Source organism: Schistocerca serialis, chromosome 4 (assembly GCF_023864345.2).
Source record: "Schistocerca serialis cubense isolate TAMUIC-IGC-003099 chromosome 4, iqSchSeri2.2, whole genome shotgun sequence".
Taxonomy (NCBI): Eukaryota; Metazoa; Arthropoda; class Insecta; order Orthoptera; family Acrididae; genus Schistocerca; species Schistocerca serialis.
The window spans coordinates 35,365,777-35,385,728 of NC_064641.1; the positions used below are offsets into that span (position 1 = coordinate 35,365,777).

Genomic DNA, 19,952 nt, shown 5'->3' on the forward strand with positions numbered 1-19,952 from the left:
ATCTTGCCCTCCAATAAATTCCCGATTGACACCACTGAAGTTGCAGATGACTATACATTGGGGTCAGTGTAATGCACAATACATTGGGTCTGGCTTGGAGCTCTCCTTTAGGTAAGGTTTCTTGTAGGCCCCCAGTTGCCCATCTTACACACACGACCATCACTGGCACCGTGGCAGATCGAGCTTTAATCTTGCCCTTCGATAATATCCCGATTGACTCCACTGAAGTTGCAGATGATTATAGTTTGGGGTCAAAGGAATGCACAATGCAGAGGGTCTGGCTTGGAGCTCTCCTTGAAGTAAGGTTTGTTGTAGGCCCCCAGTTGCCCTTCTTACACACACGACCATCACTGGCACCGAGGCAGTTCCAGCTTTCATCTTGCCCTCCAATAATTTCGCGATTGACACCACTGAAGTTGCAGATGACTATTATTTGGGGTCAGTGGAATGCACAATACAGGGGTCTGGCGTGGAGCTCTCCTTGAAGTAAGGTTTCTTGTAGGCCCCCAGTTGCCCTTATTACACACACGACCATCACTGGCACCGAGGCAGATCAAGCTTTCATCTTGCCCTCCAATAAATTCACGTTTGACAGCACTGAAGTTGCAGATGACTTAAGTTTTGGGTCATTGGAATGCACAATACAGGGGGTCTGGCTTGGAGCTCTCCTTGAAGTAAGGTTTCTTGTAGGCCGCCAGTTGCCCTTCTTATACACACGACCATCACTGGCACCGAGGCAGTTCGAGCTTTCTTCTTGCCCTCCAATAAATTCGCGATTGACACCACTGAAGTTGCAGATGACTATTATTTGGGGTCAGTGGAATGCACAATACAGGAGTCTGGCGTGGAGCTCTCCTTGAAGTAAGGTTTCTTGTAGGCCCCCAGTTGCCCTTATTACACACAGAACCATCACTGGCACCGAGGCAGATCAAGCTTTCATCTTGCCCTCCAATAAATTCACGTTTGACACCACTTAATTTTTCAGATGACTTAACTTTCGGGTCAGTGGAATGCACAATACAGTGGGTCTGGCTTGGAGCTCTCCTTGAAGTAAGGTTTGTTGTAGGCTGCCAGTTGCCCTTCTTACACACACGACCATCACTGGCACCGAGGCAGATCGACCTTTCATCTTGCCCTCCAATAAATTCCCGATAGACACCACTGAAGTTGCAGATGACTATAATTTGGGGTCAGTGGTATGCACAATACCGGCGGTCTGGCTTGGAGCTCTCCTTTAAGTAAGGTTTCTTGTAGGCCCCCAGTTGCCCTTCTTGCAAACACGACCATCACTGGCACCGAGGCAGATCGAGCTTTCATCTTGCCCTCCAATAAATTCCCGATTGACACCACTGAAGTTGCAGATGACTATTGTTTGGGGTCAGTGGAATGCACATTACAGGGGGTCTGGCTTGGAGCTCTCCTTGAAATAACCGATTTGTAACAGTTCAGTGTGATGCCAATTCCTGATCAAATTGCTGCTGCAGATGCAGTACGATGCGCCTGAGCCATACGCCGAACACGATGGTTTTCCGTCTCTGTGACGCCACACTGCCGTCCAGAGGCCCGTCTTCTTGCGACCATACAGTCCCACGACCACCGCTACCAGAAGTCTGTTTTGTGGCTGCAGTTCTGCCAAGACTTCCTGAAATATCGCAGAAAGAACATCTCGTAACCCCATTACATGACCTCGTTCAATCTCAGCGAGGCGTTGATAATAGCGTCTTTGTCACCTGAAAGACATTCCTGACTTACATCAACTAACGACGTCCAGTCTCAAAGGTAACGAAAGTTACGACCGCTACAGAGTGTTGAAACGTCCCCTTAGAAAAATTAATGAATTACTGTGCTGATAAATGTTTTACATTATTTGATTTTCAAACAGCTGAGCAGAACTGAACGTACTCAGACATTACTCTCTTTACTTATTCTGATCAACACTAAACTGACAGCCAATATTTTTAGCGCAACGCAATCTGACTTTCAATAATCCCTACAAAAGAATGGCCCTGACTAACATTAACCTATACCTTCCACAAATCACTTACCTCACAAAAATCTTCGTTACTCGAACTACTGCAATACAGCGAGCGCCACTACTGCCAGCTAAATAAAAGATTCAAACTACTGAAGGCACTAACTACTGATAGGCATAGTGAGCAAAAGCAAGATTTTGATAGAGAACAAACAATGTATTTACCTTAATAGTGTTCAAAGTCATAATATATATAGCAGTTCATGACGTCCAGTCTTACAAATTTACTGTCTCTGATGGACACACGTCCAGATCATCCGTTCTCAAAACTCCGCCATCTCACTCGCCACATCCACCACTGCTGCCGGCTCACCTCCAACTGCGCAACGCTACACGCTGTTAACAGCCAACTGCCCAACACTACAATAGCATATACTCCAACAATGCAAACCAACCACAGCCTTCACACAGCACAGACAGTGATTTTCATATAGAGCGCTACGTGGCGTTACCAACATAAAAACCTAAACAGCCTACTTACAGTGTGTTTTACAAACCTGATTGCGTCCCCATAGTGGTGCTATTAGCGCCATTTTTATGGGGTTGGCTCAAAAACAAATAGGCATCATCTTTTGGGTGTAGAAACACCCAACAACTTTCGTTTATATCGCACATCTTCTTCTTGGTCTTGACAATTTTTTCCGTCAATGTGTTATTTAAATCTGTACAGCACTCTCATTAAAATTCTGATGATGACACAGGTCAGCACTGCTTCAATTACTTCTTTCCTGATATTGCCACTTCGGACTGCTTTGTATGGCACAGTATCTTCATTACGTTTCTGCTTTCCTTGCACCGTTTCCTTGTTTCTTTCTGTTTCTCTCCATATCCTGTATTATGTTCAAACTTCTTGGCCTAATCTATTGTACCGTAAATCAGGGCGAACCCAGTCGACTTTTCCATCTCCAAATGCTATGTAGAAGTCAAATACAAACGCCATATTTGATGTAACTTAAAACATTTTAGCAGTTTTCTCCCTTATGTTTGTTTTCTTCACAGGTGGCAATCCTGGATGGAAATCACCGACAACCGCCAGCTTTCGACATGAAATCGGATTTGTCTGAATCCTGTCGTTTGAATAGTTGTTGTTCGCTCGCTCATTATTAGTTCAATGTAAAAGTATCGGAGGAATGAAACGGTACACTCACAGTGCTATCTCAAATATAAACCAAGAGAAAGGAACACAAAAATATTGAACCAAAGAACGACGGAGCTATCTTAGAAATGAGAATTTGCGCTGGGCTAGGACTCGAACCCAAACTTCCCACTGATTGCGGGCACTCACTTTAACCACTTCGGCTATCCGTGCTTGACCCCATACCGAGCCAATCTTCCTTATGTCAAAGTATTTACGTCCCATAATACTTGCACACCGTTTGTGTGATTCATGCATAAAGAGCTACATCGTTTATCTCCTCAGTTCGACTTACTTTGGTGTGAAGTATAGTTAGTGCAGTGTCCGTATTTGGTGGTGTCTATATAGTTCGATACAAACGTTCTTCAGAGGTGCATCTAATTTAATATAGCTCTAGATCTTCAGCAATGTGTATACCTTCAGACATGCATGCAGCTCTATCTATTTGAAAATTGCAAATCGAATGCGATATTACTTCACCCATAAGGTTTATTATGGACACATGAAAATTTGTTCCAGACCAGGATTCGAATCCGGGCTTCCCACTTATCGCTTGTGGCCACCCTAACCACTTCGGCTATCTCTGCACACCTCACGGGCAGACAAAAACTTCCATATCTCATAGTATCTATGTCCCATAGCGCTTGCACACAGTTCATGTGATTCCTGCTTACGGAGAAAGAATATTCTTCTCATAAGTCCGTCTTGCTTTTGCGCGAAATACAGTTAGTGCAGTGTCTGTAGTTGATAGTATCTGTTCAGTTCGCTGTATGCATGTGTGACATTTGCGTCGAACTATACGGATACTGTTAGATAGCCGGCCGAAGTGGCCGTGCGGTTAAAGGCGCTGCAGTCTGGAACCGCAAGACCGTTACGGTCGCAGGTTCGAATCCTGCCTCGGGCATGGATGTTTGTGATGTCCTTAGGTTAGTTAGGTTTAACTAGTTCTAAGTTCTAGGGGACTAATGACCTCAGCAGTTGAGTCCCACAGTGCTCAGAGCCATTTTTTTGAACTGTTAGATACGCACACTCCACTAACCCCTATGATGCGTAACACTAAAGTAACTAACTACTCGTATTTTAATGCATCTTTATGTTTCAGACTGTTCTGGCTGTGTATTTCTACCTGAATGACACGGGAAGAAACGTCGAAGACATCGGCTGGCTGCCACTCACTGCTCTCGTCTTCTGCATCATCACCTACACTTCAGGTTTGTTGTTGAACTCGGACCACAATTTAAGATTTTTTTCTAACCGAAAAAGCGTTCAGATCTATTGTGCGCAGACAAGGTGTGTCAAATGAAACATCTGAAACATAAACTGCAGTACATAACATGCTGTGAATAAAAATTTAACCTCATGATGATTTAATTGTGGGATGCATCAAAAACCAGTTCTCGATAACACTAAATTAAATTGATCGTCCAGAACTGATTATCAATGAAATTTCTCTTTTTCTTTTCATTCTTTAAGGGAATTGTAACTGCCTGATTACATTAACTTCTCATGGCATTTATTTACCAAATACTATAGTAAACAGACACTGTGTTAGAGGCTTGAAGAGCTACCAGCTAGTCCACTCATGCAGAAGGCAGCTTGCTGTACTCAAACCATGAGAATGGGAATTTGGGTATGGTGACTCCAGTCCGTACTTCAAGCATTCGCAGCTAATCAGCGAAATTCAGAAATGCAAGACGGCTGTTCTAGCCATGTTGAGCTATTGGGAAATTAAAAGAAATAAAAAAATAAAAAATCAAGATAGCAGAAGCAGCTACTCTGCTTCTAGCCATTGTGGTGCCATGTTCAAAAATATGCGAAAGATATAAAATTTCCACAATTTTGAAAGTAGATCAACGATCAGAATGTTTTGTATCATTTTCAAAAGTATCTGAGCGAATAGAATTTCGTGCCATGTTAACTATCCGTATTATTTAACAAAAAATTGTATAAAAGGTGTGACTTGCGGTATTTTCGTATCTCAAATATGTAAACCTAGATGTCAGCAATACACACACACACACACACACACACACACACACACACACACACGCACGCACACACTCTTACAGGTCAAGAAGTGCTTGTGAACGTTCACAGTTTCACCTCTGTACCATACTTACATGGTGTAAGGCACAGTGGACCCTCAAATTAAATATCTCCACATCTAAATTGTTTTACAAAAGATACGATAGTTAACAAGTGTCATAATATTAATTTAGTGTCTAAAATCCCCACAAAAATACTTGAGCAACACAAAAATACGACGTTTATGTAAAGTGTCACAATGTTGTTCCTCCCCCCCCCCCCTCCAACACAAAAGTGTGTGCGTGTGTGTGTGTGTGTGTGTGTGTGTGTGTGTGTGTGTGTGTGTGTGTGTGTGTATGGGTTGATGTGTGTGTGTGTGAGTGAGTGCGTGCGTGCGTGTGTGACAAAATTTATACCTAAAACATGACCATTTACTCTCAAATTAAGTGGCTCATGCTATTTCCACATCTAAACTGTTACAAAACACTTGTGGCTATAAAAGCATCTAATTCAGCAAGATGACACGCAATTTTTGGACCTAAATGGGGCACTGTATAAAAACAAACTTGACCAAGGTTATGTCTGCTCAAAAACTACCCCGGTTAAAATACTATTCTAAGCAGACAGCCGCAAAAGAATACACAGTCTGAATTTGAATTGGTCGGGAGTCCACTACACGCAGGAGGCGGCTACATGGTTAGCAGCGGCTGTGTGGCGCCCCACACCATTACTGAAACTCCACCAGTTTGGACAGTCCTCTACTGACATGCAGGGCCCATGGATGCATGCCCATACCCATACACGTCCAATCGCTCGATACAATTTGAAACGAGACTCGTCTGACCAGGCAACATGTTTCGTCATCAACTGTCCAATGTCGGTGTACACGAGTGGGCCTTAGGCTCCGAATGCCCATGCCGATGATGTTTCGTTGAATGAATCGTACGCTGACACTTGTCGATGGCCTAGCTTTGAAATCTGCAACAACTAGCGGAAGGGTTGCACTTCTGTCACGTTGAACGATTCTCTTCAGTCGTCGTTGGTCCCGCTCTTGTAGGATCTTTTTCCGGCTTCAGCGATGTCGGAGATGTGATGTTTTACCAGATTCCTGACATTCACGGTACACTCGTAAAATGGTCGAACGGGGAAATAACCACTTCATCGCTAACTCGGAAATGCTGAGTTCCACCGCTCGTGCGCCGACTATAGTCCCACATTCAAACTCGCTTAAATCTTGATAATCCGGCATTGTAGCAGCGGTAACCGATATAACAACTGCGCCAGACACTTCTTGTCGTATATAGGCTTTGCCGACCGCAGTGCCGTATTCTGCCTGTTTACATATCTCTGCATTTGAATACGCATGCGAATACTAGTTTCTTTGGCGCTTCACTGTACTAGTTCTATCCTTGTACCCCGGAGCTGTCACCTTGTTCTCACACTTCAATATCTGTGCCTTACTTGTTGACAGGATCAAGGAAGTTCTATCTCTGACTCGTGGATGAAAGTCAGTATTTGCATCAACTGTAAAATAACACCCTAAATAAACCAAAACTTTTTTGCATTCTTTGCAAAATATGCGAAGATTTGCCCTATACTAGAACAAAACACACATGGCTCTTTTATTGGCTCGACTGGAGTAATTTAAAGGTTTGGGTACATTTCGAAACGTACCAAGGCTGACCACTTTGAAGCATTATGCCACTTCTTACTGTGTATTTACAGTCGTTTTTCTGTATTTCATTAACAATGACGTATAAATTAGAGTAAATTTTTCGAAGTCATCTATCTGACATAAAAGTTAGCTGTTACGCTCTGTGAAGTAACATCTGCGATTTGGTTTATATTGCAAAGTCTGTGACTGATATATTGTGAAGTTCGTTTTTGCTCTCTGATGCTCTGGAAGTTATTATTCGTGAGAAGCAGCTCAATTGAAATTCTAGTACTTCATTGTATCTTCTGGAGGGAAAGAGAAATGTGGAGATATATATGTTACCGAAACGGAATATTAGCTTTTTTTTTTTCAGTGAGATTTATCTGATGTATAGAAGCATTTCATTTTCGTAAAGCATAATCACATCTGAAAAGTTATTTATTCCAATGAAACTAAAGATTTCTCTGCAGGAGAACGTTTTACCAACCCATTGCAACTGCAGATGTTGGCAGTAAAAATTTTGTTACACTTCCATTTCTTAACGTTGTCCTCCCTCTTAATAATCGACTTGTCCTGCTTGTGATATAAAATATGACCTTGGATCGCGTGTATCCCTAATGGACTTTTTTTCTACTTGTATAAGGCTATCTTTCCCGAAGAAGTGATACCGATAAGTAGGAGGAAAGTGTACAACCGACCCTTCTGAAGGAGAGTCTACTAAAAATAAAAGTAATTAAACCGAGGAGAAATATAATTTGGAAAATGAAAATTACTTTTGTGCATTTACTCACGATCAACACTGGACAGAAAAGGGTACCACTGATCATGAATCTAGAAGTTACACCAATGAACGAAAAGGAAGTAATTACCGGTCATCAGCCCACGAGGGCAATTTACATCCAAAATCCTGTACAAGATGATGGGAAAGAAAAACATGTATTATTAAACACTGACGTGGCAACTGAAAAGTCACCCTAGCGTTATGTTCGGCATTAAATTTTGAAAAAGGCAATCGAGTAATGATTTGAAATATGCAATTAAACTGTGTGTTAATACTGAACTACGTTACGTGAACAATGACCTTCAGTGACCTCAGCATAACGTCATCAAAGAAATTTAGAAAAAAAGGAACTACTTTTTTAGTTTGACATTACTTACTTTGCAAATTGGATTTCATATTATTGTCTGAACAACTGAGCCTTTTTTACTGACTTGAACAGAATTAAATACTGGAATACGTACCAAACCAAACAGCCATGTGCTCCAAGCTACATGTAAAATAAATAAAACTTCCGCACTCTTAATTTGTGCATTTCTTTAGCTCTGGATTTTTGTCAGTGATTGATTCTCAAACTTGAAGAATGAAATTGGTTTACTTTCGTCATATACTGAAGCCTCTGTTGTACAAGCCTCTGTTAATTCTACATCTACATCTATACTCCGCGAGCCACCTTACGGTGTGTGGCGGAGGGTACTTATTGTACCACTATCTGATCCCCCCTTCCCTGTTCCATTCACGAATTGTGCGTGGGAAGAACGACTGCTTGTAAGTCTCCGTATTTGCTCTAATTTCTCGGATCTTTTCGTTGTAATCATTACGCGAGATATATGTGGGCGGTAGTAATATGTTGCCCATCTCTTCCCGGAATGTGCTCTCTCGTAATTTCGATAATAAACCTCTCCGTATTGCGTAACGCCTTTCTTGAAGTGACCGCCACTGGAGCTTGTTCAGCATCTCCGTAACGCTCTCGCGCTGAGTGAATGTCCCCATGACGAATCGCGCTGCTTTTCGCTGGATCATGTCTATCTCTTCTATTAATCCAACCTGGTAAGGGTCCCATACTGATGAGCAATACTCAAGAATCGGACGAACAAGCGTTTTGTAAGCTACTTCTTTCGTCGATGAGTCACATTTTCTTAGAATTCTTCCTATGAATCTCAACCTGGCGCCTGCTTTTCCCACTATTTGTTTTATGTGATCATTCCACTTCAGATCGCTCCGGATAGTAACTCCTAAGTATTTTACGGTCGTTACCGCTTCCAATGATTTACCACCTATGGCATAATCGTACTGGAATGGATTTCTGCCCCTATGTATGCGCATTATATTACATTTATCTACGTTTAGGGAAAGCTGCCAGCTGTCGCACCATGCATTAATCCTCTGCAGGTCCTCCTGGAGTACGTACGAGTCTTCTGATGTTGCTACTTTCTTGTGGACAACCGTGTCATCTGCAAATAGCCTCACGGAGCTACCGATGTTGTCAACTAAGTCATTTATGTATATTGTAAACAATAAAGGTCCTATCACGCTTCCCTGCGGTACTCCCGAAATTACCTCTACATCTGCAGATTTTGAACCGTTAAGAATGACATGTTGTGTTCTTTCTTCTAGGAAATCCTGAATCCAATCACAAACCTGGTCCGATATTCCGTAAGCTCGTATTTTTTTCACTAAACGTAAGTGCGGAACCGTATCAAATGCCTTCCTGAAGTCCAGGAATACGGCATCAATCTGCTCGCCAGTGTCTACGGCACTGTGAATTTCTTGGGCAAATAGGGCGAGCTGAGTTTCACATGATCTCTGTTTGCGGAATCCATGTTGGTTATGATGAAGGAGATTTGTATTATCTAAGAACGTCATAATACGAGAACACAAAACATGTTCCATTATTCTACAACAGATTGACGTAAGCGAAATAGGCCTATAATTATTCGCATCTGATTTATGACCCTTCTTGAAAATGGGAACGACCTGCGCTTTCTTCCAGTCGCTAGGTACTTTACGTTCTTCCAGCGATCTACGATAAATTGCTGATAGAAAGGGGGCAAGTTCTTTAGCATAATCACTGTAGAATCTTAAGGGTATCTCGTCTGGTCCGGATGCTTTTCCGCTACTAAGTGATAGCAGTTGTTTTTCAATTCCGATATCGTTTATTTCAATATTTTCCATTTTGGCGTCCGTGCGACGGCTGAAGTCAGGGACCGTGTTACGATTTTCCGCAGTGAAACAGTTTCGGAACACTGAATTCAGTATTTCTGCCTTTCTTCGGTCGTCCTCTGCTTCGGTGCCATCGTGGTCAACGAGTGACTGAATAGGGGATTTAGATCCGCTTACCGATTTTACATATGACCAAAACTTTTTAGGGTTCTTGTTTAGATTGTTTGCCAATGTTTTATGTTCGAATTCGTTGAATGCTTCTCTCATTGCTCTCTTTACGCTCTTTTTCGCTTCGTTCAGCTTTTCCTTATCAGCTATGATTCGACTACTCTTAAACCTATGATGAAGCTTTCTTTGTTTCCGTAGTACCTTTCGTACATGATTGTTATACCACGGTGGATCTTTCCCCTCGCTTTGGACCTTAGTCGGTACGAACTTATCTAAGGCGTACTGGACGATGTTTCTGAATTTTTTCCATTTTTGTTCCACATCCTCTTCTTCAGAAATGAACGTTTGATGGTGGTCACTCAGATATTCTGCGATTTGTGCCCTATCACTCTTGTTAAGCAAATATATTTTCCTTCCTTTCTTGGCATTTCTTATTACACTTGTAGTCATTGATGCAACCACTGACTTATGATCACTGATACCCTCTTCTACATTCACGGAGTCGAAAAGTTCCGGTCTATTTGTTGCTATGAGGTCTAAAACGTTAGCTTCACGAGTTGGTTCTCTAACTATCTGCTCGAAGTAATTCTCGGACAAGGCAGTCAGGATAATGTCACAAGAGTCTCTGTCCCTGGCTCCAGTTCTGATTGTGTGACTATCCCATTCTATACCTGGTAGATTGAAGTCTCCCCCTATTACAATAGTATGATCACGAAACTTCTTCACGACGTTCTGCAGGTTCTCTCTGAGGCGCTCAACTACTACGGTTGCTGATGCAGGTGGTCTATAGAAGCATCCGACTATCATATCTGACCCACCTTTGATACTTAACTTAACCCAGATTATTTCACATTCGCATTCGCTAATAACTTCACTGGATATTATTGAATTCTTTACTGCTATAAATACTCCTCCACCATTGGCGTTTATCCTATCCTTGCGGTATATATTCCATTCTGTGTCTAGGATTTCGTTACTGTTCACTTCCGGTTTTAACCAACTTTCCGTTCCTAATACTATATGCGCACTATTTCCTTCAATAAGAGATACTAATTCAGGAACCTTGCCCTGGATACTCCTGCAGTTTACCAATATTACGTTAACTTTTCCTGTTTTTGGTCTCTGAGGACGGACGTTCTTTATCAACGATGATAATGTCCTCTCTGGTAAGCCGTCAGGTATTTTATCGTTTCGCCCAAGGGGGGTCCCTCTAACCTAAAAAACCACCGTGTGCACGCCACACGTACTCTGCTACCCTAGTAGCTGCTTCCGGTGTGTAGTGCACGCCTGACCTGTCTAGGGGGGCCCTACAGTTCTCCACCCAATAACGGAGGTCGATGAATTTGCAACCATTATAGTCGCAGAGTCGTCTGAGCCTCTGGTTTAGACCCTCCACACGGCTCCAAACCAGAGGACCGCGATCGACTCTGGGCACTATGCTGCAGATATTAAGCTCAGCTTGCACTCCGCGTGCGATGCTGGTTGTCTTCACCAAATCAGCCAGCCGCCGGAAGGAACCAAGGATGGCCTCAGAACCCAAGCGGCAGGCGTCATTCGTTCCGACATGTGCTACTATCTGCAGCCGGTCACACCCAGTGCGTTCAATAGCTGCCGGAAGGGCCTCCTCCACATTACGGACGAGACCCCCCGGCAAGCACACCGAGTGCACACTGGCATTCTTCCCCGACCTACCCGCTATTTTCCTGAGGGGCTCCATAACCCGCCTAACGTTGGAGCTCCCTATAACTAATAGGCCCGCCCTCTGTGACTGTCGGGACCTTGCCGGAGAATCGGCCACTGGCCCAACAGGCGAGGCATCCTGTGGTGGCTCGGAAACGATGTCATCACCACTAGGAAGCACCCCGTACCTGTTGGAAAGGGGTAAGGCAGCTGCCACGCGGCCAGATCCCACCTTCGCCTTTCGGCCAGGCACGCGCGAGCCCACCACTGTCCGCCATTCACCCTGGAGTGATGGCTGACCGGTAAGATGCTCACTGCCGGAAGACGCAGCGACATCAGGGGTTCCATGTGATTCCAAGGCCACCGAAGTAGGCATAGGTCTCACCACAGTTGCCCCAACGCCACTACGAGCCGACGCCTGCGCCTCGAGCTCGATGAGCCTAACAGACAAAGCCTCCACCTGCCCCCGAAGAGTGGCCAATTCTCCTTGCGTCCGCTCACAACAACCACAGTCCCTACACATGACTATGTTTACCCTACTCTATACGGTGACAAATTCCCAAGATAATCTTCTGATGAGCTACTCTGATAATCAAATGGTTCAAATGGCTCTGAGCACTATGGGACTCAACTGCTGAGGTCATTAGTCCCCTGGAACTTAGAACTAGTTAAACCTAACTAACCTAAGGACATCACAAACATCCATGCCCGAGGCAGGATTCGAACCTGCGACCGTAGCGGTCTTGCGGTTCCAGACTGCAGCGCCTTTAACCGCACGGCCACTTCGGCCGGCTACTCTGATAATCAAGAAACACTCACTGAAATACGAGACGCGAAAACTACGCTAGGTTTTCCCAGAAAAACTATTTAAAAGCTAAGCGCAGCAAATAAGTACAAAAACGCTTTATACAAACAGTACTCGCTGCTGCTGGTGCTCTCGCTCTGGCTGTCACAAGACAACTGCTGATTCAAGTGACTAGTGGCTAACGGCCGCGAAACAAACAAAAGACGGTTTTAGGGCGCTTTCTGTTCTAAACGATCAAGAAAACACTAAGAAATCTAACACGAAAACTACGTAAAGTTTTATCAAGAAGTGTTAGTTACTATGCAGAGCAGATAAACACAAATAGAATCCCTTCCTTAGTGGAAGGTCGTAAACAAAATGCAAAATAAACGCTTTATACAAACAGTACTCGCTGCTGCTGGTGCTCTCGCTCTGGCTGTCACAAGACAAAGTAGACTGAGGCTAAAATTCTTAAAAGAGAAATCGTTCATTAATAAACTGGCTGTAACTATTCAATTTGTTTCGTATGACACTCAGTTAACATATTAGGGGAAAAAAAGAACAATGATACTGCTATGTAACAATGTCTGGGGCAATGAGGACACAATCGCCCTGAGTTTAACTGATTATTATTTAAATAAAACTTATCAATCGAATCACATTCAGTTGTGCTGCTGGGTTAGCCGTTAATACTTTCCACCGATGAACAGTCTTACTTCAGTGCTGTGCATGCGACGAAACTCGAAGCCGACGACGAAACTGTGTTGCTGGAACTGCTGCTGTTGTTGAAGACGGTAGCATCTTGTGGAGCCACGGCAGTCGTAATTAATACAGCCTCTTCCGCCAGTCCACTGCCTTTCCTCCTGCTACTAGTCATCTGGCCGGCGCGCGTACATGATGCCGCCGAAATGGTGCTCTCTACTGCGAGAGCATTAACACCACATTTCCGCACACTACAAGCGGTGGAACCCGTCTCTCCTCTCTCCGCGCGCTCTGTGCAACAACCCCCTACCCAAAGTTTTACAACGCACAAGCACTGCTATTATCGTTGCTAGTCGATGCAAATAACAATTCCTTTGGCTTTTTCCCAGAGTTTATAAGTTTCAAAGTAAAACACAGATAAATGCAATGAAACGTCAACAGCCTTCTACCTAAATGTACACATACAGTGAAGCAATGTCCTTACTTATCAAAAGAAGGCATTTAAATTACAAATATTTGCATAAAATTCAAAAAACGTTATGTATCGGTAGCAGGTGCTATGAATCCTGCTTTTTCGGTGTAACAACGCCCACATGGGATCATTAGACCATCATTATCAGATGCAAAAGCCGACTTGTCGCAATCTTGGTGCCTGCGATCTGAAAGGGAAAAAACTTGTATAAACTTTTGCTTAAGAAATTAAGGAGAAGTGAACTATTTTTCGTGCATACAATATTAAAGTGCTGGTCCTCGAGAGTTTCAGGGAGGTGCAGTGCCATTGTTACAGAGTGCCAGGTACACAACAAAAGCAAAGCGCTGCAACCAGAGAATACAATATCGTAGCCGTATGTAATCTGATGGTGTGCAGCGTGAGAGACAGAAAAGGACACCAGATTATGGATCTTAAAACAAATAGCAACTGACTGTGTAGTAATGACTAACGTAAAACAGTAAAATTTTTATGTATCCTTGAACCTATTGGTGTTGTGTGTCCAGAAAGGGTGGAGCTTGCCGAGTTATGAAGAGACAATGTGTCGTAAGCCAAATTGATATCGAACGTTGTAGAATATCCCCAGGGTGTAGTAATCAACGATTTTGACGGGGAACCCAGCTATGCATTAAAGAGCAGTTCTCAGGTGGAACTGAAATTGGAAGCAAACAAATGTAAAATGTGGAAGCAGTGAGTTTAGGCAACGTGAATACGCCTAACAAGGGCATAAGTTTACGAGCTGTCTCGGCAGCTATGGTCCAGAGTAACGTTATTGAGATAAGGTTATAAAGTATAGTCTGTCTGCTTACACTTTTATTATTTACCTGCAAGCTATGTGGAAACTGATAATACAGACTTGACAAAAAAAACGATGTATCGTACAGATTTGCTATATTAAAACTGGACAAACATGTTTTTCTTATGTGAATTTTAAAATTTTCCCGGCGAATTGACTGTTCAATTGATGTGACTACGTACGCTTTCCTGGCGTAATAAGTCTTGAAAGTCTCTTCGGGTTTGCTGCCGGATCCTAAAATCAACTTGACTCGATATTTCGGCGATCCAACTGTTCGCCATCTTCAGGAAATGCTGCTTCTGCTGATGAGTCCCGCTGAGAACTGACGCAAGATTGCAATTCGACGTCCTATATAGGCCACCGTTCAGTACACGGCGCATGCGCCGCCCATCGCGGTTTCTGGCTTCCAAAACAGGGAGGTGGCGCCGCCCTTAGTGAAACACTGCTGGCAACGATATATCGCAATCAAGGCCGCACCGAAGAACGTTCAGTTTTGATGCGAGATAATACAGGATTCCACGTTTTGCTAAGAGGAAACCCATTGTCCCTGTTGATTAAATTATCAGCCAACCTAATTTCAATCGCCCCTTTATACACACTATTCCAAAAACCGGAAATGTTGGCAATCACAACAGTTTCCTCAAATTTCATTTTGTGTCCCTCATTGGTGCTTCCATTTTTAGACGTAATGGTTTATAAAAAACCAGATGTAACTTTGGGACACAGTGTTCACCGAAAGCCGACACACACAGATTTGTATCTGCACCCTCAGAGTTGTCATCCACCACACCAACGTAGTGGCGTCCTTAGGACTTTGGTACGGAGAGCATATGCCATTTCCGACGCAGACAGCTTAACCCAAGAACTTGAGCATTTGATGACTGTTTTTAAGGAAAATGGATACACCGAGAAACAGATTCGTCGGGCTATGGAATTTGGACCGTCTCCGGAGGTGTTAGAAGAGGAACATAGATCTGTGGCCTTTCTTCCTTATGCTGGAGGCTTATCGTTTAAGATTGGACGAATTTTAAGGAGTTTTAACATTAAGAGTGTGTTCCGTCCACCCTCTAACATTAGGGCTCTGCTCGGCTCTGTGAAGGATGATTTGGGACTTAGGAAACCCGGGGTGTACAAAATCCCGTGTCAATGTGGGAAAGCTTACGTTGGCCGTTCCATTCGCACAGTGAATGACAGGTGTGTGGAAAATCGCCGTCACACGAGGCTACAACAGCCGGAAAAATCGTCCGTAGCAGAACACTGCCTAAGTGAGGGACACAAAATGAAATTTGTGGAAACTGTTGTAATTGCCAACATTTCCGGTTTTTGGAATAGTGTGTATAAAGGGGAGATTGAAATTAGGTTGGCTGATAATTTAATCAACAGCGACAATGGGTTTCCTCTTAGCAAAACGTGGAATCCTGTATTATCTCGCATCAAAACTGAACGTTCTTCGGTGCGGCCTTGATTGCGATATATCGTTGCCAGCAGTGTTTCACTAAGGGCGGCGCCACCTCCCTGTTTTGGAAGGCAGAAACCGTGATGGGCGGCGCATGCGCCGTGTACTGAACGGTGGCCTATATAGGACGTCGAATTGCAATCTTGCGTCAGTTCTCAGCGGGACTCATCAGCAGAAGCAGCATTTCCTGAAGATGGCGAACAGTTGGATCGCCGAAATATCGAGTCAAGTTGATTTTAGGATCCGGCAGCAAACCCGAAGAGACTTTCATGTTCAATTGATGTTGAACATGTTTTTCTTAGTCTAGGTCGCTGTGGTTTCTTTAAAGTGATGTTTTACTTTGGTGCAAAGATCGAACCATAGTCATCGCCAGGTGCATCATAATGTGTATGTTACATCAGTAGTTCAACAGAACAGTAATGATGACCAATTAGACGCGGAAATAACATTCTGACACATAATTTGAAGATCCACAATGGTTTTTTAAGCGTCAAGTGTACCTTCACATGTAAGTTACAGTAGTAGCGTCAATCAAGTGAGTCATATGTGTTTCATACTCTTATACAACAATAGTAGAAGCAATTAAGATGAGGCAAGAGTTTTGTGATATTAATTTGAGGTCCCATAACGCCTTGCATCATCAAGGGTGGAAAGATCGAATTATAGATGTTGCCAAGTGAACATTAACCTGCAATTTATTCCAGTAGTGTCAATAAAGTGACCCATGTGTGTTTTTTTTCTGTTATAGAATAATATTAACAGACAATTTAGCTGTGTAAATAACTCCGTGACACGTAATTTGAAGGGCCATTATGCCTTCTATCATCTGGTTACAAAGATCGAACGACAGTCATGTTTGGACACAAGTGTGGATACAGAGATCAAGATGGCCGACTCTAGAAAATACTGGGTTGTGACTGGGACAGTGAAATGTGTGTGTGTGTGTGTGTGTGTGTGTGTGTGTGTGAGTTTGTTTAGGGGCTTTCAGACTGGGCTGTATCAAAGAAAAAAGTGTCGCTTATGACGGAATTGAAAAGTGTGACTAGGAGAACATAATGTGTGTGTGTGTGTGTGTGTGTGTGTGTGTGTGTGTGTGTGTGTGTGTGGGTGGGTGGGTGGATGGGTGTGCGTGTATGTGTACCAATTTCCCTCGCCCTGCCTCTTCCTTCACCAGCTAACTTGCACCATCGTATAGGCATCTGGGGTGTGTGATGCCACATGTACATACACTGGGTACCAATAGCCTCATAGATATGCTCCTGTCTATATACGTTTTCAGGGCCCCCTTTTCGAAATTTATAGGAATCGCACGATAAATAATAATTATCTCCAATCACGTGTGTTTTGAGAGTTAGGAAAGCTTGTAACTATCTATAGCATCATTACTTTGTTCCAGGTTACGGTGGTCTGACGGCCACTGTTCCAGCGGAAATCTTCTCGCAGAACGTCAAGTCCGTGGCATTACCTGTGGCTACTTTCGTTTCCTGGACCATGTCCTTCTTGGTGACGAGGTTCTTCGAGGACATTTCCAGTGCCGTTGGCAACTACGGGCCCTTCTTTCTGTTCGCAGCTTGCTCCCTACTCGCCTCGTTCCACGTCTACTTTTTGCTGCCTGAAACGAAGGGGAAGACTTTGGAAGAGATACAGGTTATGCTTGAAAGCGGGAGGACCATCCGAGCATGCTGCTAAACAGACACGTTTTGGAACAGCTTCTCCTATGGCGCTCAGTGAACCCACTCGCGACCAAATCGGAGGCAAAAGATGTAACGCTTAGTAATAAGCATAATTCTTGCATCGGGACTAACGGAGCTGGTACAAATGACGTCGGATGTCATTCATCTTCATTGACTGAAAGCACTTTACGAGTGCGTTGAACAATATTAATCTCTGTTCCTGTTATGTTGACTGAAAGTGAGAGGAGAAACCTGTTAATACTCAAGGCATATACTGAAGAAGAAAGTAAAAACAGAGAGTAATGGAATAAATATTCTCTCTTAGGCTTTGAAAATGAAGAATACTAAAATAGAACTCAGTATAACTTATTCGCCAGGGTGCGAAACCTTGTAAAGAATGAGATGCACTGTTGACGAACTGTAGTGCATATATATCACTTCTGATATTTCAGTTTTTTGAAATATAGACTAATGATGCTGTAATGGTAATAACTGTGAAAAAGCCTGCAAAAATTTTCATGTGGGGAATCTTTCATACAACGCGACGTTTCTGTTTACAATTAGGCCTGCTTTTATCAGTTGAAAGTAGAATGTAAAAATTACAAGAAAACATAGTTAACCATTTGAGAAATTGAGGGATGAAATCATTGTTAGTATATCTTGTACGGTTATTTATTTTTAAGTGAACATCTTGCAAAGCTTACAAGATCAAAAGCGCTTTCTCTATTACTAATTAGTTGCTATAGAGATTGCTGCCTTCCTCTGACAAGTCAACTTTTTCTCCACATTGGTCCCTCCTTCACTGTTGCCAACATTTCCTTCAAAAGTCATTACATTCTACAATGACACAATGGGGATACTGCTAAAGACAACGTTAATAAGATTGACATTTCTTAAATTACATATATCTATTACTAAATAAATTATTATTACTGTTATTATTGTATAATGCTCATGTACTAAAGAAACTCTAATGTTGACTCATTAAGGACGTCTGGTTAGATACAATGGAAGGCCATAACCATGCCACGCGAAATAAATGGATAAATAAACAAATAACAACAGTGTACTGCAAATTTCACAGTTTTTACAAGCAAACAACTAAAACCAGTTCACAGGACTAGTTTTCCACCGTCTGTGTGGTAAATAAACATCATTTCCAAAAATGAAACGCGGGATGCAATATATACATCAATACTAGATATGTTTGGTATTCACAAGCACACTAGAGGAACATTATGGGTACTTGCATGAATGTCGAGAGAAGGAATTTCCCAGAATATTTTTAAATTTATGACATCATTAGGAACGTAGAAAGCATAAAATAAAATTTATAAAGAAATGGCGGAAAACAGGATCACTAAATCTCTTCCACTGGTTTAGATGTGTGGTCCAAAATAAGCAATAGATTAATCACTTGAATTTCTCTAAACTTAAAATATTATCTTAAAAACGTTGGAGTATTTGTAAGAACTTCTATATTTAGATGAGCCTCGTATGTACTGTTAATTCGTTTCTGTAATGTCTACATTATGCGAACAATTGTAAGTAGGCTATTTAGGTTTTTATGTTGGTAACGCCATGTAGCACTCTATATGAAAATCACTGACTGTGCTGTGTGAAGTCTGTGGCTGGTCTGCATTGTTGCAGTATTGCTATTGTAGTGTTTGGCAGTTGGCTGTTAACAGCGCGTAGCGTTGTGCAGTTGGAGGTGAGCTGCCAGCAGTGGTGGATGTGGGGAGAGAGATGGCGGAGTTTTGAGAACGGATGATCTGGACGTGTGTCCATCAGAGACGGTAAATTTGTAAGACTGGATGTCATGAACTGATATATACTATGACTTTTGAACATTATTAAGGTAAATACATTGTTTGTCCTCTATCAAAATCTTTCATTTGCTAACTGTACCTATCAGTGCCTTCAGTAGTTAGAATTTTTTATTTAGCTGGCAGTAGTGGCGCTCGCTGTAATGCAGTAGTTTGAGTAACGAAGATTTTTTGTGAGGTAAGTGATTCATGAAAGGTATAGATTATTGTTAGTCAGGGCCATTCTTTTGTAGGGATTTTTGAAAGTCAGATTGCGTTGCGGTAAAAATATTGTGTGTCAGTTTAAGCAGTCATTAATTTTTCTAAGGGTACGTTTCATACAATGAAGTCCTGAATGGGTTTCTAGACCATCGAACCTTCGTAATCCAAGTTGAAGAAAACCTGTCACATTTAAAATGACTGACGTTTCATTAGACATATCGCTGCACAGTTTGGTAGTTGACGTTTCTGAGCTCGGTATATTATTACATAAGAAAGAAGCCGTGGTGTCAGTAATGACAAAATCAATAAGAGTGAGAAATATGCAGGAATTAACAACATTCACAACAAGAACAGAATATCGAAAAACTAACTACCTTACACTATTTAGG

At 42.6% G+C, this 19,952-nt stretch overlaps 1 protein-coding gene across 1 annotated transcript in view; it reads left to right on the plus strand.

Annotated features, from left to right (window-relative positions):
* LOC126474207 (facilitated trehalose transporter Tret1-like) overlaps positions 1–19,379 on the plus strand; it is a 200,551-nt gene extending 181,172 nt beyond the window's left edge. Inside the window, exons 5-6 of the mRNA XM_050101671.1 lie at positions 4,270–4,378; positions 17,260–19,379. Of these exons, the coding sequence (XP_049957628.1) occupies positions 4,270–4,378; positions 17,260–17,552 (402 nt within the window). The 3' untranslated portion in view covers positions 17,553–19,379. The remainder of the gene's footprint in view (positions 1–4,269; positions 4,379–17,259) is intronic.
* Positions 19,380–19,952: the final 573 nt, after the last annotated feature.